This window comes from Leucoraja erinacea, chromosome 23 (assembly GCF_028641065.1).
Source record: "Leucoraja erinacea ecotype New England chromosome 23, Leri_hhj_1, whole genome shotgun sequence".
NCBI classification, from domain to species: Eukaryota; Metazoa; Chordata; class Chondrichthyes; order Rajiformes; family Rajidae; genus Leucoraja; species Leucoraja erinaceus.
This window is the reverse complement of record NC_073399.1, coordinates 6,412,662-6,434,847: the sequence shown is the minus strand read 5'-3', so window position 1 is coordinate 6,434,847 and position 22,186 is coordinate 6,412,662. Positions and strand designations below refer to the sequence as shown.

Below are 22,186 nucleotides of genomic sequence, written 5' to 3'. Positions count from 1 at the left end.
TCTGTGGCGCTGTAAGGCAGCAACTCTACCACTGCACCAAGGCCCCTATTGGCCTCTCTGACCTTTTTCCAACCATCTACCTATCAAAACCTCCTCTCACCTGGATCCACCCATTCCTCGCCAGGCTTTGGGTCGAGACCCATCATCTGGATCGTTGTATGTGGGTTAATGTCACTTTGTTGTGATAATTGCCTATTCTTTCAAAGTTGTGTTCTGCCCTGGCCAGAATATAAAAGCTTACACAGACTTTACAACACCTGCTACTTATTACACGGACAGAGGATCTTAACTGCCCCTAAGATTACATCTTTGTCCCACCTATCTGGCTCATCCTTTGTCAGCGCCCTTTACGTGGCAACTATTTGCATACCATGGGTCTGCAAGTGAAGAATTTCACTGTGACTTGTCACACACCACAATAAAGTATTCAATTCAATTCATCCACCTTCTCAGCTGCCTGGACTAACCTGTCCCCCATTTTCTCAATTATGATGAAGGGTCCTTGACCTGAACTATTAACTGTTTCTATTTCCACAGATGCTGCCTGACCTGCTGAGTTTTTTCTTTTCAGCATTCTCTGCTTTTAAATCAGATTTCCCGTCACTGCAGTTCTTATGATTTTCACTGGTGTCCTTGTTTGGTAATGCCCCTGTGATGCCTCTAGGACATCAGGTTACAGGCATTGCTAATTTCATTGTATTGGCTTACGGCCCTGGTTTAGTGTAGTGCTCTGTGTAGGATTAAGGGCATGGTTTAGTTCAATTTGCATTTGCGATGATCCTCCATACTGACATGTATCCTTCTTCACTCCATTCCTGGGCTGATTCTCCAGAGGAGATTACAGACTTGACGGACCAGCTGGGCGAGGGAGGGAAGAGCGTGCATGAGCTGCAGAAATCGAAGAAGAAACTGGAGATGGAAAAAGATGAGCTGCAGGCAACCCTCGAGGAATCGGAGGCTGCACTCGAGGTAAACACAGCAAAAACCCATTATATAGTGTGGAAATTGGCCCTTTCGCCCAACTTGCCCACACCGGACAACAAGTCCCAGCTACATGTGTCCTATCAGCCTGAGTCTGGTCCATGTCCCTTCAAACCTGTCCTATCCATGTACCTGTCTAACTGTTTCTTAAATGTTCAGATAATCCCTGCCTCAACTACCACCTCTGGCAGCTCGTTCCATACACCCACCACCCTTTGTGCGAAAATGTTACCCCCCCAGGTTCCTATTAAATCTTTTCCCCTTCACTTTAAACCTATGTCCTCTGGTCCTCAACCCCCCTACTCTGGGCAAGGGACTGCATCTACATGATCTATTCCTCTCATGACGTTATACACCTCTATAAGATCAACCCTCATCCTCCGGCGCTCCAAGGAACAGTCCCATTAGTTCCACAGTCCAGCTGCATTCACAGTGGAAGGCCTTTAATGTGTTAAAGCATAGAACAGTGCAATGCAGGAACAGGTCCTTTACCCCAAAATGGATGTACTAAGATCAACTTGGTATGGTACTCTGGCTGCACCGCAGAGAACATGACAGCTCTCCAACGCGTCATTAAGACTGCTGAGAGGATCACTGGCACCCAGCTCCCCAGACTGGAGGACATCTACCGGACCCGCTGCATCCGGAGGGTCAAGGGCATCATTAGAGACAGCACACACCCTGGACACTGCCTCTTCACCCCCCCTGCCCTCAGGAAAACGATACAGGACACTGAGCACCCGCACGACAAGACTAAAAAACAGCTTCTACCATAGAGCTGTGACACTACTGAACTCTATCCCCCTCCCACACTGATCCCCCCCATCTCTCTCACACACCCGCCCATACTCTTATATGTTTATAGTCTCATTTTTTAATAGTTCTTTTTAAACGTATTTTTATACTCATATTCCTGTGCAGCTGGAGGACTGCTCCAACAAAAGTTCGTTGTCTTGTACAATGTTGTTTGTCTTTTGCACAAAAGTCCGCGAGCATTGCCACTTTCATTTCACTGCACATCTCGTATGTGTATGTGACAAATAAACTTGACTTGACTTGACTTGACAATAAAGATTATTATTATTATATTATTATTATTATTATTATTAACTAATCTCATCTGCCTACATAACCAGAGGACATAAGTTTAAGGTGAGGGGGGAAAGATTTAATACGAATCGTAACTGCAGACCTCAGTTGGTCATTACCATTTCCTGCACCCTGACCCTCAACACTGGCCCTGTCATGTTTTATGCTCCATTCCCTTACTCTACTCCCAGTGCGCCCATGTGTGGCCAAGTACAACTCCATCTGGCCTTTACGCTACTGTTGATGCCAGCGTTGTTGACCGGACCTCCAGCAACAAAGTATTGGAAAGTGATCAAGAGTCTTGGGTCCTGGTGTTGGGACAATAATCTAGCCCTTAACTTCAGACCGGATGAGTTAACATTATGATGAGAGAGTTGGTTGTTGACCAAAGGAAACCTGTGACCATCAATGGAGTTGCTGTAGACCTTCAGGTTCCTAGTATCAGTAACACCAACAACATAACCTTGTCCTACACACCAAAGTGGTGATCATGAACGCCCATCCACAAATTTACTTTCTGAAGCTACTGAAAAGATTTGGCATGTCTGAGAGGATTGTATAAATTGTATAAATGAGCTGCACAAAGTATTCTGACAAGATATATGTCAGCAGGTATAGTAACTGCTCTGCTCATGACCATCCGAGCCTGCCGAGAGTGGTCAACACAGCCCAGTCTATCACAGGCTCTTCAATTCATCCTAATCCATCCTCATGGTATTTGCATCATGAGTTTCGTTGATAATGCATTTCATTGGTATTTGCATCAGGAATCTGAATGAGAGGTGATGCCAATGTTCTTTCAACCAGTAATACTAAAATCAGATTCACAACCCATTCATCTGCCTGTTGCCTGATCTTGCCCTGTGGTAACCAGTTGCTTCATGTATGTACACAACAGGAGTCACTGTTCATTGAGAGCTCCAACAGAGGGAACTTTCATCTTGGATATTATTGCATAATTACTCATTTTTGAATTGACTGCCCATTACGCATCCAGTCTAATTTTCTTATTCAGTAGAGGTCACTGAAAGTAATTAGGGATCTGGTGTGTAATGGATGGCTAGTTTTATGATCTCCTATGAATTAATTTTTGCTTTAATCAACGTCAGTGACCTTTGTATTTCTTTGTGATTTATTACTCAACGACAGTAGAGATTGAGAACAACATTCTGCGAAGATGAACTAACAGATTGCTTCTCGTCGATCAATGTCGACAAACAGTGATGCAGAGAGCTGGTGCCTAAAGGATTCATTACATTTTCCTGTCGGGAATTGAAATGATTCCTTAAGGGTGCAGATATCACTGAAAGTGATTAAAGTTGGCAAATGTGTATACAACGAGAATGGAGTTGGTTCCGTGATAAAGAAATAAAGTGGAGAGCATTTGGAGTGTACACACTTGGCCATCTATACTTTCCCTGGTTTCAGGCTGAAGAAAACAAGGTGGTCCGCCTGCAACTGGAACTAACCCAAGTGAAGGCGGAAATTGACCGGAGAATCCAGGAGAAGGAAGAGGAGTTTGAGGCAACACGGTAATCTCATTCACTTACAATCATCTTCAATCTTCAATCTTCAATTGCTAACCTTGCCGAACGCAGCAGGGTACAAAAGCTGAGCAAATGATTTGGGGGGAGGGGGGGAGGAAGAGTTGGGTTGGGTGAGGGAAAGTTTAATCCACTCTAATAAGGATGGGGTTAGTTAACGAGCTTTGGTGTGACGTTTGATTAGGCTGCATTTATTAGTCACCTTCAAAAACAAGGGAAGGAAACAAATTCTTTATTAGTGAAAATAAAAGAAAGTTCTAAGCTGTAAACTCCTGGTGCACGTATTGTGCGGAGTTCATTGTCATCACTGACACTTCATTTGACTCTAAGGTAGTAGAGCCACTTCCTCACGGTACAAAAACATCAGGTTCAAATTGCAAGGGGTTTGCACGTTCTCCTTGTGACCAGTTGGGGTTTTCTCCGAGTGCGCTGGTTTCCTCCACATTCCAAAGGTGTGCAGTTTGGTGGGTTAATTGACTGCTGTAAATTGCCCCTGGTGTGTCATTGAGCTAAAGACTGCCTCATGATCATGACATTGGTTGGGACATAGGGGGAACCTCATAAACATCCAGCTATACTGCTCCCTGCCATTATTGGAGGACAGAGTCGCTGCCTTACAGCGCCAGAGACCCGGGTGCGGTGTGTACGGAGTTTGTACCTTCTCCCCGTGACCTGCGCGGGTTTTCTCCAAAATCACCGGTCGGTACAGACTCGGTACAGGCTGAAAGGGTCCGATTCTGCGCTGTATCTCTAAACTAAACTAAACTAGACTAGACTGGGGCTAGAGTAGTGGGGTGATTGAACCAAAGTCAGAGCCAGTATAATTCTGTATACATGCATTTCCATCCCCCTGGCCTCAATGCTTTGTGGTATGAGAACAAGATTGAGTTGAGACCTGGTGATATTTGGTGAGGTAGGGCCTTGGTGGAAGGAGGCTAATTCAAATCCAGTGTTTTCTTCCATGCCTTATCCACATCACAACTCATGCCAGTCAACCAGACCCAGGCAAATCTCAGATCTCCAAAGTGTGCTTTTTTATATATTAAAAGAATAAATGAATATACAGTCGTTAAAATTGCTAAATACTCTGTCGCAATGGAGCATCGGTTTTAGTACAGGATTTTCCCTATGCTCTTTCCCATTTCTTCCCTCCTGAGGTAGATGCACAGTCTCTTGGTAAATGCACAGTCTCTTCCCAGAGTAGAGGATTCGAGGACCAGAGGACATAGGTTTATGGTGAAGGGGAAAAGATTTAATAGGAATCTGAAGGGTAACTTTATCACACAAAGGGTGGTGGGTCTGTGGAACAAGCTGCCAGAGGAGGTAGTTGAGGCAGAGACTATCCCAACGTTTAAGAAACAGACAGATACATGGATACGACAGGTTTGAAAGGATATGGGCGAAATGCCGGCAGGTGGGACTAGTATAGCTGGGACATGTTGGCCGGTGTGGGCAAGTTGGACCGAAGGGCCTGTTTCCGCACAGTATCACTCTATGACTCAAATATGCAGCTCACTACCCTCTCGGGTGACTTTACATGGCTACTCCCAGAATTGTTGGGCTGTTCTATAGAGTGAGGTATTCAAGTTGAGCTGGTCCGGGGGGTCATTTGTGGCATCATTGCTGCATGTCTCTATGGCCAGCTGATCAGTGTGACTGGCCCCCCGAAACACAGATTACAGTGTGGACTCACTCAGCGGGTGCAGCAGACTATGGAGCGAAGGAAATGGTCATTGCGGCAATGGGTTTCGACCCGAAACGTTGCCTATTTCCTGGGAGGCCCGAACTGTACAATGGATGGATGCTGCTGACAAACAATTATTTTTTGTGTACCTTTGCAGCATGGCAATCTTCTTAAACATGCTTTATCCAATGTGGGTAATAGTTGATTGTACAATGGATGGAAAAAAAATTAAACCTTGCTGGAATCTTTCTATTCTTTGATCTGTGTTTGACCAGTGAAAAAACCTCTGCTGAGTTTCCAGTGAAAAAATCTGTTTCTAGTCTTTACTCATATTTCTCTCTTTTTCTCCTGCATAACTTCTCTTGGAAACTGCTCCCTCTTGCTGTAAGTGTGAAATATCATTGTTAATCCTTACATAGAACCGTACAGATTTAGTAAATATCTAGAAAAACTCTAGACATAAACTGGAATGGAAATGTTTGAATGGGGGGGGGGGGGTCTGAAACTCTGTTAGAAATGACTGATATACGATACAAGTTAATTTTAATTTGTTCAAAGGGGTTGGGGAGGAGTGGGCAGATGGTCTGTATCCCAGGTTAGATCAATCTGAAACTAGAGGGCATGGGATAGGACATGTGGAGGAAGGAACTACCAATGCTGGTTTAAACTTAAGATCGACTGAAAGAGCTGGAGTAACTCAGCGGGACAGACAGCATCTCTGGAGAGGAGGAATGGGGGGATGTTTCGGGTCGAGACCCTTCGTCAGACTAGTCAGGGGAAAGGGAAACGAGAGATATAGACGATGATGTAGGGAAATAAAGAACAATGAGTGAAAGATATACCAAAAAGTAACCAGGCCATGTAAAGGAAACGGGACATTGTTAGCTATTTTGTGGGTGAAAAACGAGGCGCTGATGTGACTTGGGTGGGGGAGGGATAGAGATTTGTGTTAATGGACGTGTATATTATGGACGAGGGCTCAGTTGATGTTGTGCTTGTTTGCCTCAGCTACTTGCTCTGGTGACACGTTCCATATCGCCACCATCCTCAAACGTGGTTGCTCAGGTTCCTATTAAATCTTTCCTCTCTCACCTTAAACCAATGTCCCCCTTGAAGAAGGGTTTCCCCCCCCTCCACCCACACATCAGTCTGAAGAAAGCTTTCGACCCGAAACGTTGCCAATTTCCTTCGCTCCATAGATGCTGCCTCACCCGCTGAGTTTCTCCAGCATTTTTATCCCCCTTGTTGTTGATTCCCTGACCCTTGGAGAAAGACTCTGTGCAGTCACCCTATCTATTGCCCTCATGGCTTTATACACCTCTATATCCTCACACCCCATCCTGCATGCCAAGGCATTAAGTCCCAGGCTGCTCAACCTCTCCCTATAGCTCGAACTCTGGCAACATCCTTATAAATCTTCTTTGCACCGTTTCCAGCTTAATGCCATTTTTCCTGCAGCAGGATGACCAAAACTGGACATAATATTCCACGTGCCACTTCACCATTGTCCTGTACAACTGTAACATGACTTTGCTGCTGCTGTGCTCAATTCCCTGACTGATGAAGGCAGGAACACACAAAAGGTCTGAATTGGTGGAGTTGCAGAGAGAGGGAGGTGAGGTAGAGGTGTGGTATGGGGATCAAGTCAAAGGGTTGGAAGCCCAATAAAGCCATACCAAGAGCCCGTGTAAGGAGCGTTGGGTGAACGGGACTTAAGTGTGAGTCGGGACACAAGGAACAGTATTTGAAAGATGAGAGTCGTGAAGTGTCTGGTTTGTGTTGCTGTTTGAACGGATTTAGGCTCGCCTCAAGACTTTCCACTGATGGGACACCGTTTTGCCTTTTTAGGAAAAATCATCAGCGGACTCTAGACTCGCTGCAGGCCAGTCTCGATGCAGAGGTGAAAGGCCGAGCAGAGGCACTGCGGGTGAGGAAGAAGCTGGAGAACGAGCTGAATGAGCTGGAGGTTCAGCTGGACCAGGGCAACAAAAACAACAGCGAGCTGCTCAAGCTACTGAAGAAGATGCAGCAACAAGTGAAGGTGAGACCAGAGCTGGAGAGCACAGGAGGAAGAGATCCCACTGACTGAGTGGCGCAGCGGTAGAGTTGCTGCCTTACGGCGCCAGAGACCCGGGTTCAATTCCGACCTCGAATGCTGTCTGTACGGAGTTTGTACATTCCCCCCGTAACTGCATGGGTTTCTAAACACTTACCAACTGGGTCCATGGGCTCCCAACCACCACTTCAGTTCAGTTTATTTTATTGTCACATGTGCAGAGGTACAGCTTTTGTTGCATGCTATCCAGTCAGCAGAAAGACTAGACATGCTCACAATCGAGTCATTTACAGTGTACAGATCCATGATAAGGAAATATCATTTTGGTACAAAGTACAACCAGCAAAGTCTGATCCAGGATAGTCTGAGGGTCATCAAAGAGGTAGATAGTAGTTCTGCACGACTCTCTGGTTGTGGTGGGATGGTTCACTTAATGTCGTCCCACCCATGGAACCATGGTGAAGAGGGTTAACGTTCTGGCCACTTGTTATAACCAAAGCATGACCCTAAATCACGACTATCTGTGTAGGAAGGAACCGCAGATGCCGGTTTACACTGAACATAGGCACAAAATGCTGGAGTAACTCAGCGGGACGGGCAACATCTCTGGAGAGAAGGAATGGGTGACGTTTTGAGTTGAGACCCTTCCCCAGAGGAGCGGTGCTGTTCCCCCCCCCCCCCTCCCTTCCACCGCTTGCGTTGGCGCTAAACGCCCTTTGTGCCCTTGCCCAGGACATGCAGAGCCAGATGGAGGAGGAAGCGCGGCAGCACGAGGAACTTGGAGAGCAGCATGCGCTGGTTGAGCGGCGCTCCGGTGCGCTGTCCGTGGAGCTGGAGGAGACCCGCGGAGCGCTGGACGTGACCGAACGCACCCGCAAACTCCTGGAGCAGGAGCTGATGGAGATGACTGACAAGTACAACGAGATTAACACACAGGTGCAGAGAGCTGGCTCGGGGAGGGGCAGCTATCTTGCTGGGTCTTACAGCACGCGTATAGGCCCAAGCTTCTTGTATGCCGTGAGACTGCCTGTCACCACCCCCACCGGGCAACTCATTCTGGCCCTCCTCACCCCCCTCCAGGTGATAATAAACTCCCCCAACAATCCTTGCCTGTGTGGAGATCAAAAATAAACCTGCAGATTCTGGAAATCTAAACTAAAAATAGAAAATGCTCCCATTATTCAGCAGGTCCTGATCTTCTATGTACTTTCATCATTTTCTGATTTTTGCCTTAATCCCACGCCTCCTTGTCTAAAGGGCCTGTCCCATTGGCGATTTTTTCAGCGACTGCCAGCATCATTCACTGACGCATCAGGTCTCCGAGAAAGTCGCGGCATGATGCGGTGTGACGCTGCGTGACGTGGCGTGATGACGTATTCACGCACGGTGTCTCCTAAAGTGTCGCAACATTTTTTTTGTTGCCGCTGGATGTTGTAATGTTCAATATCTTTTGGCGACCCTGATACACAAGTCAATGATGCCGGCATTAAAGGGACAGGCCCTTTAGATGCCCCCAGAATGGGAAACGTATTTTGACTGTCTACCTTCTCTATCCCCCTCATGATGTCTCAGCTCTCCCCTCAGCTTTATCTGCTCTAGGCAAAACACACCCAACCTGCCCAGTCCCATCCTGGACGTGCGCAGGCTGAGGTTAGTAGTGGCCCGGCCTCTACACTGTGTTGTTGCTCATTGACACAGTGAGATGAATGGCAAGTGTCACCTTCTGAAAATGTTCACAATGCAGCAAAATCAACATCTGTGCTGCTGTTGGGAACAGGAGGAGGTCATTTGATCTTGGTGTGGTGTTTGCACGCTCTCCGTGCTGCTCCTTGCTTCACCAATCTGCAGCAGCCTCATCTCTCATTGAAGCATTGAGCGATACAGCATGGAGGCCAGCCCTTCGGCCCACCGAGTCCATGCCGACCTTCAATCATCCATTCACACTGGCTATATGTTATTCCCCATCACTCCACAGACCAGCTACAGTGAGTCTTCAGTCCCAGCCACTCTTCCCCCCCATCTCCCCCCACCCCCCCCAATCCTCTTGCCTCTTGAGTCAACCCTGTTATTACAGTCATTTGCATCATGACAATTTCCCCTTACAAATTCCACAAAGACATGGAATAAATCCACTCTCATGGAGATGGGATGGGGATAAATGAATAAATCCCAAGTTCATATTTATTCTACCCGTGTGGCTTGATGTATGTGAGGTTGAAGCAGCTTATGCCCCTGTCCCACTTAGGAAACCTGAATGGAAACCTCTGGAGACTTTGCGCCCCACCCAAGGTTTCCGTGCAGTTCCCGGAGGTTGCAGGTGGTTGCAGGTAGTGGAAGCAGGTAGGGAGACTGACAAAAACCTCCAGGAACCGCACGGAAACCTTGGGTGGGGCGCAAAGTCTCCAGAGGTTTCCGTTCAGGTTTCCTAAGTGGGACAGGGGCATTAGTAATGGGGATAAACGAGACACAGACAGTTCCTGAATAAGGCACCCCCCCCATGCTGCCCCCACTCCACCCAGGGGCATGTGGGTTTCACCTGTGTTTGTACACGGGTCCCCATGGCCAGGCAGTTTGCTGGCTGTCATAAGGTCATAAGTGATAGGAGAAGAATTAGGCCATTTGGCCCATCATCTACTCCAATCTCTCCCTCCTAACCCCATTCTCCTGCCTTCTCCCCATAACCCCTGATGCTGGAGGTCTGTGTGTGGGCCGTGATCATGTGCGATGTGGCCCTCAGCCGGGTTCCCCGTTCTCCAGAACAACACTGACCGAGTTGTCCTTCGCCCTCCTCCAGTTCCAAGGGGCCGCCATTGTCAAACGCAAGCTGGAGGTGGAGTTGCAGCAGCTGGTGACTGAGCACGAGGAACTGCTCAACGAATTCAGAGCCTCGGATGAGAAGGCAAAGAAGGTGGTGGGTGAGGTAAGATCATCGCGCCTCTGGGCGTGGCTTCATGGCCCGGTGACGGGTCGGGATACGTTTAATTAGCAACGAGCGGGGCGGGAGGTGCTTGTTAGCGAGTGTTGTGCTGCTAAAGTGAAGGATTGGAGGGAACCATTTGCATCTGCAGCTGGCGGAAGAGAAGAGAGTGCAGTGTTCCCCTTCACTGACGTTTCCCTCATCAATCCCTTGTTTCTCTGCTACTGATCACTCGGAGATGGTCCACCAGATACGTCACCTGATGACCTTTGGCTCCAATAAGGGTCATCCATCTCTGCCATATGTGTAGAAACTGCAGATGCTGGTTAATGCCTAAGATAGACACAAAGTGCTGGAGTAACTCAGCAGGTTAGGCTGCATCTCTGGAGAAAAAGGGTGATGTTTCGGGTTCCGACCTGAAACGTCACCCATTCCTTCTCTCCAGCGATACTGCCTGTCCTGCTGAGTTACTCCATCACTTTGTGTCTATCTTTGATATAAGCCAGCATCTGTAGTTCCTTCCTACTCCAGGAATAGCCATGTCAATTTGGGGGCAGGACATTTTGTGAAATTCACACATCGCAGCCCTTCAGTCCAACAATTACACACGCACAGTAATCCCATTCACCACCACTTGGTCTGTAGCCTTCCATGCCTGGGTGATTCACGTGCTTGATCAGATACTGGTTAAATGCAGTGAGGGTCTGCCTCAGCACCAGTGTTATTGTGCACCTTGGCCTGTGACCCACTGTTGTTGATCAGTAAAGCTTCAGTGACCAAAACGTCACCCCACCTCCTGGCTCCAACACTGAGGAATGGAATCAAGGGGTGTTTTGTGCCGGGTCTCAGCCCCATTCAGTTCAGTTTATCGTCACGTGTACCGAGGTACAGGGAAAAGCTTTTGTTGCATGCGTCCAGTCAGCAGAAAGACAACGCACAATTGGTCAGACAGGCGGCATGAAGGGTCTCGACTCAAATCGCCACCTGTTCCGTTTCTCCAGAGATGCTGCCTGACCCGCTGAGATGCTCCAGCATTTTGTGTCTGTCTTTAGTGGGGATTGGAGCCGTGTCAGCTCTCTAGAGACCCGGCTCCACTGCTGTCAAGAGATTTAATAGACTGGAAAGGTGGAAAGAAAATAGCAGGTGGAGTGGGGTGGGTGGGTGAGATTTAGAAATGGCCAGGGTAAGGGGGAAGAGAGAATCACAAGTTGCCCCATCACCCTCTAACCAGGAAGATTCTGTCTACATCAGCCGGGAGCACCTGCTCTGAACTCTCACGCACCAGATCAAGAGTTTCCTATTAAATCAGCTTCAATTAGCCTGGATTATAATGGGCCCACCAGCTGGTTCAAGTGGTAAATGGCCTTGTGCTGTTATAACACAGCTCCATGAAACTGCCTGGCAGCAAGTGTGGGAGCCGCCAGCAGATGGAGGTAAAGAGCTAAGCTGCACATTGCAGACAGAGCCTTGATTTATGATACAGTGGGTTGGGATGAGATGGACCTCACACGCGGCTGCTTGTCTGTGTGTTTACATTCAAGCTGCCTATATTGTCAATGCAGATGTAGTTGCAAACTCTGCCAAATGTTAATGTCTGTGAATGTTGCCTGGTTTAAATACACTTGATCGGTATAAGGACAATACATGATTGGTCAGGCAGGTGGCATGAAGGGACTCGACCAAAAACGTCACCCATTCCTTCTCTCCAGAGATGCTGCCTGTCCCGCTGAGATACTCTAGCTTTTTGTGTCTATCTCTATAAGGATATATATCTATGTCTATAAGGATATATGTACAGTTTATGTTCCACAATGAACTTGAGCAGGGTCATTGTTAGTGTGTACACTGTGGTGTTAGGTCTGCTTGCAAAAGTCCATTGTGCAGGCGTTACTATCTGCCAACTCCTAGTGAACGAGACTCTAATTTGAGAGGAGATGGGAGAGCTCCACGTTAAAGAGACCCTCCTTCGCCGTCCTTGGCTGGATTGCTCCAATTATCGATCTTCTGGCAGGAGAGACACAGAATGCTGGAGTAACTCAGCGGGACAGGCAGCATCTCTGGAGAGAAGGAATGGGTGATTCCTCGGGTCGAGACCCTTCTTCAGGTCGTCTGGCAGGAATAGAGTCTCTATTCACGGTGCTCTCACGCTCACCCATCTCACTGCCAGCCTTCAATGAATGAATGAAGGAATACTTTATTGTCCCATGTGATATTCCTGGTTTTGCGTACCCAAGGTATGGAGAGTAGACGCCACATAACGGGCACCGACTAAGTTACAACGAATCCCATTGCCGGCTCCACCGTCGCTCTCCTGGTGACCGGCGTGGCTGACTTGACCCTCCACCTTCTGCTCAGCTTGGCAGGTTAGCGGAGGAGCTGCACCATGAGCAGGATCACTCTCTGCACTTGGAGCGTGTGCGGAAGGGTCTCGAGTCGCAGATCAAGGAGCTGAACGGCAAGTTGGAGGAGGCCGAGCAGTTGGCCCTGAAGGGAGGAAGGAAGATCATCCAGAAACTGGAAGGACGGGTAAGGTTGGTGGTGGGAGCGGTGGGGAGCGGTGGGGGGTGGGGAGGGGAGGGGTAGGGGGGCGAGGGGAGCGGGGTGGGAGGGGTGGGGGGGGAGGGGTGGGGGGGGGGAGGGGGGAGAGGTAAGTGTGGGGAGAGGAGGGGTGGGGAGGTGTGTGGGGGGGGGGGTGTAGTGGGGAGGCATGGCTGCTGAAGCAGGTGAAGAGGAATATATTTAGTCAGGGGGTGGTGAATCTGTGGAATTCATTTTCCATCTTCATTTTAAATTTCTAGCATCTGCCTATATCTGATTGCGGTTTTTAAATCAAATTTAAATCAAAATCAAACGTTTCCTTCCAGTGTGAAGCGTGCAAGTTGCACTCGTGAACCGTGAGATGCTTCAGCCTGCGTGACCTGCAGACTGCAGTGTGGGGGGAGTGGCAGTGGTGGGGCAGGGGGTGAGGGGTTCCAGCACGTGCCAGGCCGCTGACTGCTGTCTCCCTGCACAGGTGAGGGAGCTGGAAGTGGAGCTGGACGCGGAGCAGAAGCGTCACGGCGAGACGGTGAAAACCTTGCGCAAGAACGAGCGGCGGTTGAAGGAGCTGGTGTTCCAGGCCGAGGAGGACCAGAAGAACCAGCACCGCATGCAGGAGCTGCTGGAGAGGCTGCAGAGCAAGCTGAGGGCCTACAAGAGGCAGGTGGAGGAGGCAGTGAGTACACACCCACCCCCCAGGACCAGTGGTTTTACAGTGTGGAATAGGGATGGATGTTCCTGCTCACCTGTACTGGGGCCAGCTGTGGTTACAATATACTTATAGTCGCATCGCACAAAAACCTTTGGTCCAACATGTCCACACCCCTCATGTTTTGTAACTGAGCTAATCGCATTTGCTTGCCTTTGGCCCATATCCCTCTAAACCTTTCCTACCTACGTTCCTGCCTAGATGTTTTTCAAGCTTCACCACTATATCTGCCACCTACAGCTTCTTATGGCAGCTCGTACCACACACCCACCACCCCGTGTGGAAATGTTGCCCCTTTTCAATCTTTCCCCTCTCACCTTGAATGTATACCCTCTAATTCTGGGCTACTCTACCCTGTAAAAAACATCTTACCGATGCCTCCCATAATTTTGGATATCTTTATCAGGTCATCCCTCGAGCTGCTGCACTCCAGAGAAAAAGGTCCCATCCTATCCAGCTGTTCCTATTGACTAAAGTCCTCAATTCCCGATAGCATCTGGTTGAATCTGTTCTGCATCTTTTCAGCTTTGTAACATCTTTCCTCTAGCAGGATGATTAGAAGTGGAGACAATGCTCCAAATGTGGTCTCACCAACGTCTCATGCAGCTGGAGCATGAGATCCCAATTCTTGTGCCCAGACCTTCACTGACGAGGGAAGCTTGCCAATGGAACCATTCATTGCCCCGTCTACCTGTATTGTCACTGTTAGGGGAATGTGTACCTGCACCCCAAGGTCCCTTTGCTCTACAACATTCTCAAGAGCCCTACCATTCACTGGACAAGTCTCACCCTGGTTTGGCTTAACAACATTCATTGCTTCAGGCATGTCAGAGTTGCATCCTGCCATTTCCTGGCCCACTCTTCTAATTATTCCACAACCTTTCTTGACCGACCAATTTTGGTCACCCAGAGAAATGTATTAACCATATTAACTACGTCCAAATTCCTCAACTACCATAGTGAGGTTTGATAGATGCTCGTTTACCAAAGACACAAAGTGCCTGCCTGAAGAAGGGTCCTGAGCTGAAACGTCACCTATCTGTGTCCTCCACAGATGCTGCCTGACCTGCTATGTTACTCCAGCAGTTTATGTCTTTTTTTTGTGAGATTTGACAGCATTTTCTTGGGCACAGGTCAGCAGCTAGATGTCGTGAAGTGAGTCTGTGTGCTCAGAGCATCAAGCATTGGATAGATATCTCTGGCTGTTACACAAATTCAGACCAATCTGGCCCTGTTAATGCAGTTAATAACCACCATATGCCATTCTGCATTGAATCTAAGTAAAGTTGATTGTACATGTGGGAAGTAGGAGATTGTTGCATTAATATTGGATTAGTATAAATGAGTGGTTGGGGTAGATTCGATGGGCCAAACAGTCTCGCTATTTCCATGCTGTTTCCGTCTATGCTTGTGGTTATGCTCCAGCCATGCATAATGCTAGCCAGTGACAGGATGTGTTTGGTCACTGTGGGCTCCCTCCCTCCCTCCCTCCCTCTGTCCACTCGGCCTCACCCCCCCCTCACGCCCCCCCACTCACTGCCTCCTCCTCCTCCTCCCATCACTCTGTCTCAAGAATCTATCTCTCCCTTAAAAATATCCATTGCCGGCCTCCACAGCCTCCTGTGGCTAAGAAATCTACAGATTCACCACCCTCTGACTAAAGGAATTCCTCCTCATCTCCTTCCTAAAGGAACGTCCTTTAATTCTGAGGTTACAACCTCTAGTCCTAGACTCTCCCACTAGTGGAAACATCCTCTCCACATCCACTCTATCCAAGCCTTCCACTGTTCTGCATGTTTCAATGAGGTCCCCCCTCATTCTTCTGAACTCCAGCGATTACAGGCCCAGAGCCATCAAATGCTCATCGTCTGTGAACCTGGACCACTGACTCCCAGTTTAATGTCAGTGAAGTGCAGAGGCAGCATTGGCAGGACTCCGGCACATCTACACTTGCAGCTGGATGGAGCTGAGGACTCTTGACCAAGCTGCTGGAGTCTGTGCTGCAGCCCCTCACTACATGTGTTTTACAGGAAGAGCAGGCCAACATGAACCTGGCAAAGTACAGGAAGACCGTGCACGAGTTGGACGACGCCGAGGAGCGCGCTGACATCGCCGAGGCGGCACTCACCAAAATACGCACCAAGAACCGGGCCAGTTTCGGGAAAGGCTACTCTTCGGTAAAGGTTCTGCCTCTATGAATGGTGAAAGGTCGAGAGACCGACAGTGGTGTGGCTGTGCTGTGATATGGCAGAGTTAAAGGAATGCAGAATCATGGCGGGGGGCGGCACGGTGGCGCTGCGGTAGAGTTGCTGCCTTCCAACGCCAGAGATCTGGGTTCAATCCTGGCCGCGGGTGCAGTCTGTATGGAGTTTGTACCTTCTCCCCGTGACCACGTGGGTTTTCTCTGGGTGCTCTGGTTTCCTCCCACATCCCCAAAGGCATGCAGGTTTGTGGGTTCATTGGCTTTGGTAAAATTACAAATTGTCCCGAGTGTGTAGGATAGTGCTAGTGTACAGGGTGATCGCTGGTTGGTGCAGACTCAGTGGGCCAAGGGGCTATGGCACCAACCCAACCCTGCTCAACCAACCCAGCCACACCAATCCCATTTTAATCCCCCCACTCCCCCCCCCCCCCCCCCCCCCAATGCTCTGGTTACACTGTTCACACAGTAGCTGATTAAATGACTACATATTAAATCAGTTTCACCATTATCACTGAATTGAAGATATCTCTTCCTCTCCCATCCCCAGTGTGAGGATGAATGTGGCTCCGTCAGATTGTATTTCATCACAGAACTTGTTTTAGGTGAAATTAATTCCAGCAGATCGGAATTAACGGTTTATGTGGTTTTCCTCAACCCTTGTTTCCTTCCGTCTGTGCATGTGATGCATATTTTCATCCATATCACTTTTTAATCAATCTGAGATTTGTGCAAACATTGCTGAGTTGCGTTTCTTTCCATCTCCAGAAGTCAAACTTCTGGGACCAACATTTACACACGTCAGTGGTGACATTGGAGAGCTGTCGAAAGTAGCAGTAGTACAATTCTCAGTGGCTTATGCCCCTGTCCCACTTAGGAAACCTGAACGGAAACCTCAGGAGACTTTGCGCCCCACCCAAGGTTTCCGTGCGGTTTTCGGAGGTTGCAGGTGGTTGCCGGAGGTTGCAGGTAGGGAGACCGACAAAAACCTCCGGGAACAGCGCAGAAACCTTGAGTGGGGCACAAAGTCTCCAGAGGTTTCCATTTAGATTTCCTAAGTGGGACGGGGGCATTACTCTCTCCCCACTACCAGCCTAGACACATCCACCCCTAATTAGTAGAACTGCGGGTCTGATGAATCCACCAGACCACTTCTTCCTTCTTGAAATCTAGTCAACTTTCTTCATACCATTAAAGGGTGCGGAGAAGATTTTCAAGGATGTTACAAAACCCAAGTGCCTGAGCTGTAGAGAGAGGTTGGGCAGGCTTGGACTATAATCCTCTGGGCACAAGATCTTGCGGAGGTGTATACATTCATGAGGGATGAATGCAGTCTTTTTCCGAGTGTAAGGGGATTAATAGCTGGGGGGGCATATATTTAATATGAGAGAGAACATATTTAATTGGAAACCTGAGAAGCAGCGTTTTCCCACACAGAGGGTGGCGGGTATATGGAACGAGCTGCCAGAGGAAGAAGTTGAGGCAGATACAATAACAACATTTAAAAGACATTTGGACAGATTCAAAGAATAACATTGAGATTTTTAAAGTTACAAGTGAACCGAGTCAACACAGCATAGATTGTAAAATTCTGGACCAGAAACCAAATCTACCTTGCTGTCCAATTTTACGATGATGGGATAATGAATGAGCAACCAAACTACTATCAGCTTATTTAATTTTCCACTAGTTGCGTTGCTGCTGACATTATATTATTATGCCACAGGATTGCAGACGCTTGGGTGGCAAATGAAGCTGTAAAGGGCTGCATTCACAGGGCAAATGCACTTGCAGTGTGACTTCTGTTTAGGTTCCACAAGTCAGGTGCATGCAATGAGTCCACTGCCTGCTAAAATGGCCACCACATGATCTATCTCCCCCTTCCCCGCTGTCCACAACTCTTCACCTCTCCACTGTTGAGGATGGGGCTGCAGGCCAAATAACGAGCCTGCAGCTGTTTTAATTAGTGCAGAAACAAGGAACCGCAGATGCAGGTTTACCAAAAAAAGATACAGTGCAGGAGTAACTCAATGGGTCAGGCAGCATGGAGGACCTGGATAGGTGAGGTTTTGGGTCGTTACACTTGAGGAGGAAGCGGGGGGGGGGGGGGAAAAGATAGCGGGAAGAGAGGTGGGGCACGACAACGCCTGGTTAATAATAGCTTGATACAGGTGAGGGAGGGGCTTTAACAGGCAAATGATTGGAATAAGATGAGAGATGAAAATACAAAAGGTGTGAGACAAAAGGATTGAAGAGTTGCAAATTGAAGGACTATAGATGTAAGGGAGGGGATAAATAGGTGCAAGCCCAGGTGGGGCACAGTGCAGAGTGGTGGGAGGGTTGTGGAGGGAAGAGGGGATGGGGTTTACTTACCTAAAACTGTTTTCATGCCATTGGGTTGTAAGCCACCCAGTTTGTGCATCATGTGCTGTTCCTCCAGTTTGCATGTGGCCTGGTGGAGGCCCAGGACAGAAAGGTCAGTGTGAGAATGGGTAGAGGAGTTGAAATGGTTATTACCAAGAAATCCAGTTGGCCTTGGTGGACTGAGCACATGTTCGGCAAAATGGTTGCCAAGTCTCCATTTAGACTTGCCGGTGTAGAGGAGACCACATCTGGGACGCCGGGAGTAGATGACGTTAGAGGAGGGACACATGGAGCTCCGTCTCATGTGGAAGGGCTGCTGGGGTCCCTGGACGGTGGGGCAGGTGTTACATCTCCTGCGGTGACAGAGGAAAGCACCAGGGGAGGTGGTGGTTGGGTGGCAATGGATGAGTGAAGAGAGCAGTCTCTGCAGAATGACTGCTCATACCCTCCATTATCCAGGCGGTTTTACTTACGACCCAACCATTGCATTTTCTCCCCAATTGATGTTCTCTGGTAACCCACTTAAGAATCAAGGCTTATGGGCCTGTCCCACTTAGGCGATTTTTTGGGCGACTACAGTGGACTGCCACAACATTTTCAACATGTTGAAAGAATGTTGGCGACATTTTTTGCTGTCGTGGGTGAATCCCATTAAAATTAGTCCCTATCAGTTGCTTAAAGAGTTGCCTAATAAAGTCCCATAAAGATCCACTGAAGAATGACATCCCACTTAAAAATCCAGACTGCAGGATATTCGGGGGAAGTGCTCTTTTGGAGTGAGCCTCCCTCCCCCCGCTAAATTTTCCTCCAAGCCAAAAGCAAAGTTGATCAATAAATGGTTAACCCAGGTTTATGAGCTCCTGCTCATTCAGTGTGTCTGAGCAATTTTCAGGTTTACGTAAGACTGCATTCTTCTGCCACAATTGCACAAGCTGTATATCATGGCAGAAATCCAGTCGGAAATCTTAGATCCAACCAGAGTAACATTGCTTATTTTCGCTGTTTTGATCCACAGGGTTACAACTCCCCCTTTGCCACGCTCGTCAGGTCTCCTAGCTCGGCTGGGTCAGAAGGAAGAGGGGAGAAGATGCTGAACGATGATGATTCGACCTCTCTCATTCCCACGTACCTGAATTCCCTCAAGAAGCTGATCATTGAATAATTCCCACAAACGGCCGCATCGCATGCACTAATTGGAGTGGACAGGGAAAGGCGGGCAGCGCTTGGCACTGGAGCTGCGTGCAACAAAAATGATATGGACTCCTCAGACCCTTTGCTGCATGCAGGAGCTGCAAGTATCCATGGAGAAACAGACTGGTAGGAGCACCAAGTACATGCTCAACCAAGTACATGCTCAACCAAGTACACCCTCAACCAGGTACATGCCCAACCACAAACATGCTCAACCAGGTACATGCCCAACCACAAACATGCTCAACCGCGTGCATCTCAACCACGTGCATCTCAACCAAATGCATCTCAACAATTTTTAAAATCTTTCCCAATTCATTGTTTGCTTACAGGGTGTTTAGCAGTTGGAACCAATGGATTACAGATGCAATTACAGCTGCAATGCTCCTTACTACTGATAGCTGAGAGACTGTAATACACTGTTAGCAACAATTGAATGTGGAGTGGGCATAATGAGACAGTAAACCAGTTAAACCCAGTCACTTAGCCCCATGATGAGAATGTGCTTTGTTGTGTTCTATCTTGCAGTTTTGTCTCCTGTTTCCAGGTTGTCAGTGAAGCTTCCTCCCTGCCAGAGCCTTCAAACTCAGTGCAACAAAACTCTAATTCCAATTTCAAAACCACACTGGAACCGTTAAAATTTAAAAGAGACCAATTTTGGTATCACTGGGAAATTGCATCGTATTTATATTTTATACATATTATATATATATTGTGGAATGCTTAGTTGACTTTATTATACGTCATTTAATCCCATATTTGCAGCTGAATAGATCTAGCTCATCATTTTAACCACCTCTGCTTTCAGTGTAATCCATGGCAATTCATATGTTTGTGCATTTTAAAATGTAATAAAGCAATGTAATCTAGAGACTAAAGAGTTTCTTTTTGAGGGCGAGTTCCTAATTTGTGGGGTTTCTGCAGTGTATTATTGGTGGCCACTCACCTCGTAAAAACCACCCAGCTGTTGGTCCTAATCGTCTTGGCTGTCAAAAATAGTACACTTTGATAGCTTTCAACACTTTGCCTGAGAGCCAAAGCACACAGAGTGCTGGGGTAATTCAGCTGGTCAGGCAGGTCTCTGGAGAGCAGGGTAATGTGACCTTTCAGGTCGAGACTCTTCTTCAGACTGAGAGCAGTTGAGGGAATGACCCAATCTACCATCAGCACTCGTGGGAGGTGAGTAACAAGAGCAACTTGACAAAACCCACCGTTTTGTTCCTTTCACCAATCTGCAAGAGCATAGTACTATTGGAAGAATTGTGTTATGGAATAAGGCTCATGACTAACTCTAAACCTCACGCACTAGAGATATGTCATCAACACTGGTTCTTCAAAAATTGGTGGCGCAGCGGTAAAGTTGCCTACTTACAGCGCCAGAGATCCGGGTTCGATCCTGACTACGGGTGCTGTCTGTATAGAGTTTGTACGTTCTGCCTGTGAGCTGCGTGGGTTTTTTCTCCAGGAGCTCAGGTTTCCTCCCACACTCCAAAGACGTAAAGGTTTATAGGATGATTGGCTTCGGTAAAATTGGCCCGAGTGTGTGTAGGATAGTGTTAGTGTGCTGGGATCGCAGGTCAGTGCAGACTTGGTGCAAAGGGCCTGTTTCTGCGCTGTATCTCTAAACTAAACTAAAAATCGTAGGAAGGGACTGCAGATGTTGGTTCAAACCGAAGATAGACACAAAATAGCTGGAGTAACTCAGCTGGTCAGGCAGCATCTCTGGAGAAAAGGAATAGGTGATGTTTCTGTCGAGACCCTTCTTCAGACTGAGCCGGTTCCTTTTATCCATAGATGCTGCCTGACCCGCTGAGTTACTCCAGCATTTTGTGTCTATCTAAACTAAAAATCTTCTGTGCATTGGCAGAATAAGAAAAGCAAAGATGGTGTCCTCTCCCAGGCCAACATTTCACAGCAATAAAACCCTGCTACCACTCCGTTCACATGGCCAACACTAGACTCCTGACACACTAGTCTCATCCCTGTCATGGCAAGAGTGCCACATGGCCTGGGGAATAGGATTCAAGGATCGTCTCAAAACATCCTTGGAAAAAGTACGACATTGCCACCCACTCCTGGAAATCCATTGTGAACAGGAACATTCAGGATGGCACTGGGAACCTGAAGGGAAAATGAAAATGTACAAGAAGTCGTGTTTAAACCCACCCATCCACCGTATCTTGCTACTCCTGCCCACTAGTGGCTTTCTCAGTCACCTCAGAACAGGAGATGGACACAAAAAGATTGAGTAATTCGACCCAAAGTGTCACGACCCAAAACGTCACCTATTAATTTTCCTCCAGAGATGCTGCCTGACCCGATGAGTTACTCCAGCATTTTGTGTCTATCTTTGGTTTAAACCATCATCTGGTGTTTCTTCCTACACCTCAGAACTGGAATGGAAGAAGATGAATGCAAATCCTGAAAAATCTGGAAAATCATTACAGCCATACCCTGTCTAGTCTGCACCGCATGGCAGTCCACACTGGCATAGTAGAAGCAGTTTCAGCAAGCCCGTCATGCCACATCTCCACTTGTTTACTAGTTGCCAGTCTGAGACTGGAAACAGAATTTGCAATGCGATTCTAATTAAAGCAAGGTCTGGAGAGAAAGCCAAAGGCAACTTCAGAGAGGACAACGGTCAAATTCAGATGACTACCTGTCAACAGTTGCCAGGCTTTCTTGCTGCTGAGACGGAGGAACAAGCACGGATTTGCAAGCTTATGTTGCAGTCCAGTCATTCAGGCCGTCTCCTTCAGCAACAGCAGTCTGATCAGATGGCAACATTAAGATTCATTTCCTGGGCCGTCATCCAAAGTTGAGTTGAGTTCAAATTACAATGATTTGCACATACACTTATAAAGACTCGGAGATATTTAAAACAGAGAGTGAACCACTGTTAACTTCTGCATC

The 22,186-nt window shown here is 47.9% G+C and overlaps 1 protein-coding gene across 7 annotated transcripts in view; it reads left to right on the top strand.

Moving 5' to 3' along the window:
• LOC129708142 (myosin-16) overlaps positions 1-19,704 on the top strand; it is a 151,327-nt gene extending 131,623 nt beyond the window's left edge. For 4 of the 7 annotated variants that reach the window (XM_055653716.1, XM_055653714.1, XM_055653718.1 and 1 more), the window contains 9 exons: positions 833-969; positions 3,499-3,602; positions 7,147-7,339; positions 8,087-8,290; positions 10,149-10,274; positions 12,627-12,797; positions 13,285-13,485; positions 15,549-15,695; positions 19,098-19,704. In XM_055653716.1, the coding sequence (XP_055509691.1) occupies positions 833-969; positions 3,499-3,602; positions 7,147-7,339; positions 8,087-8,290; positions 10,149-10,274; positions 12,627-12,797; positions 13,285-13,485; positions 15,549-15,695; positions 19,098-19,244 (1,430 nt within the window). In that variant the 3' untranslated portion in view covers positions 19,245-19,704. The remainder of the gene's footprint in view (positions 1-832; positions 970-3,498; positions 3,603-7,146; positions 7,340-8,086; positions 8,291-10,148; positions 10,275-12,626; positions 12,798-13,284; positions 13,486-15,548; positions 15,696-19,097) is intronic. The other 3 variants (XR_008725295.1, XR_008725296.1, XM_055653717.1) reach the window with 3 other exon arrangements.
• The last annotated feature ends 2,482 nt before the right edge of the window (positions 19,705-22,186 follow it).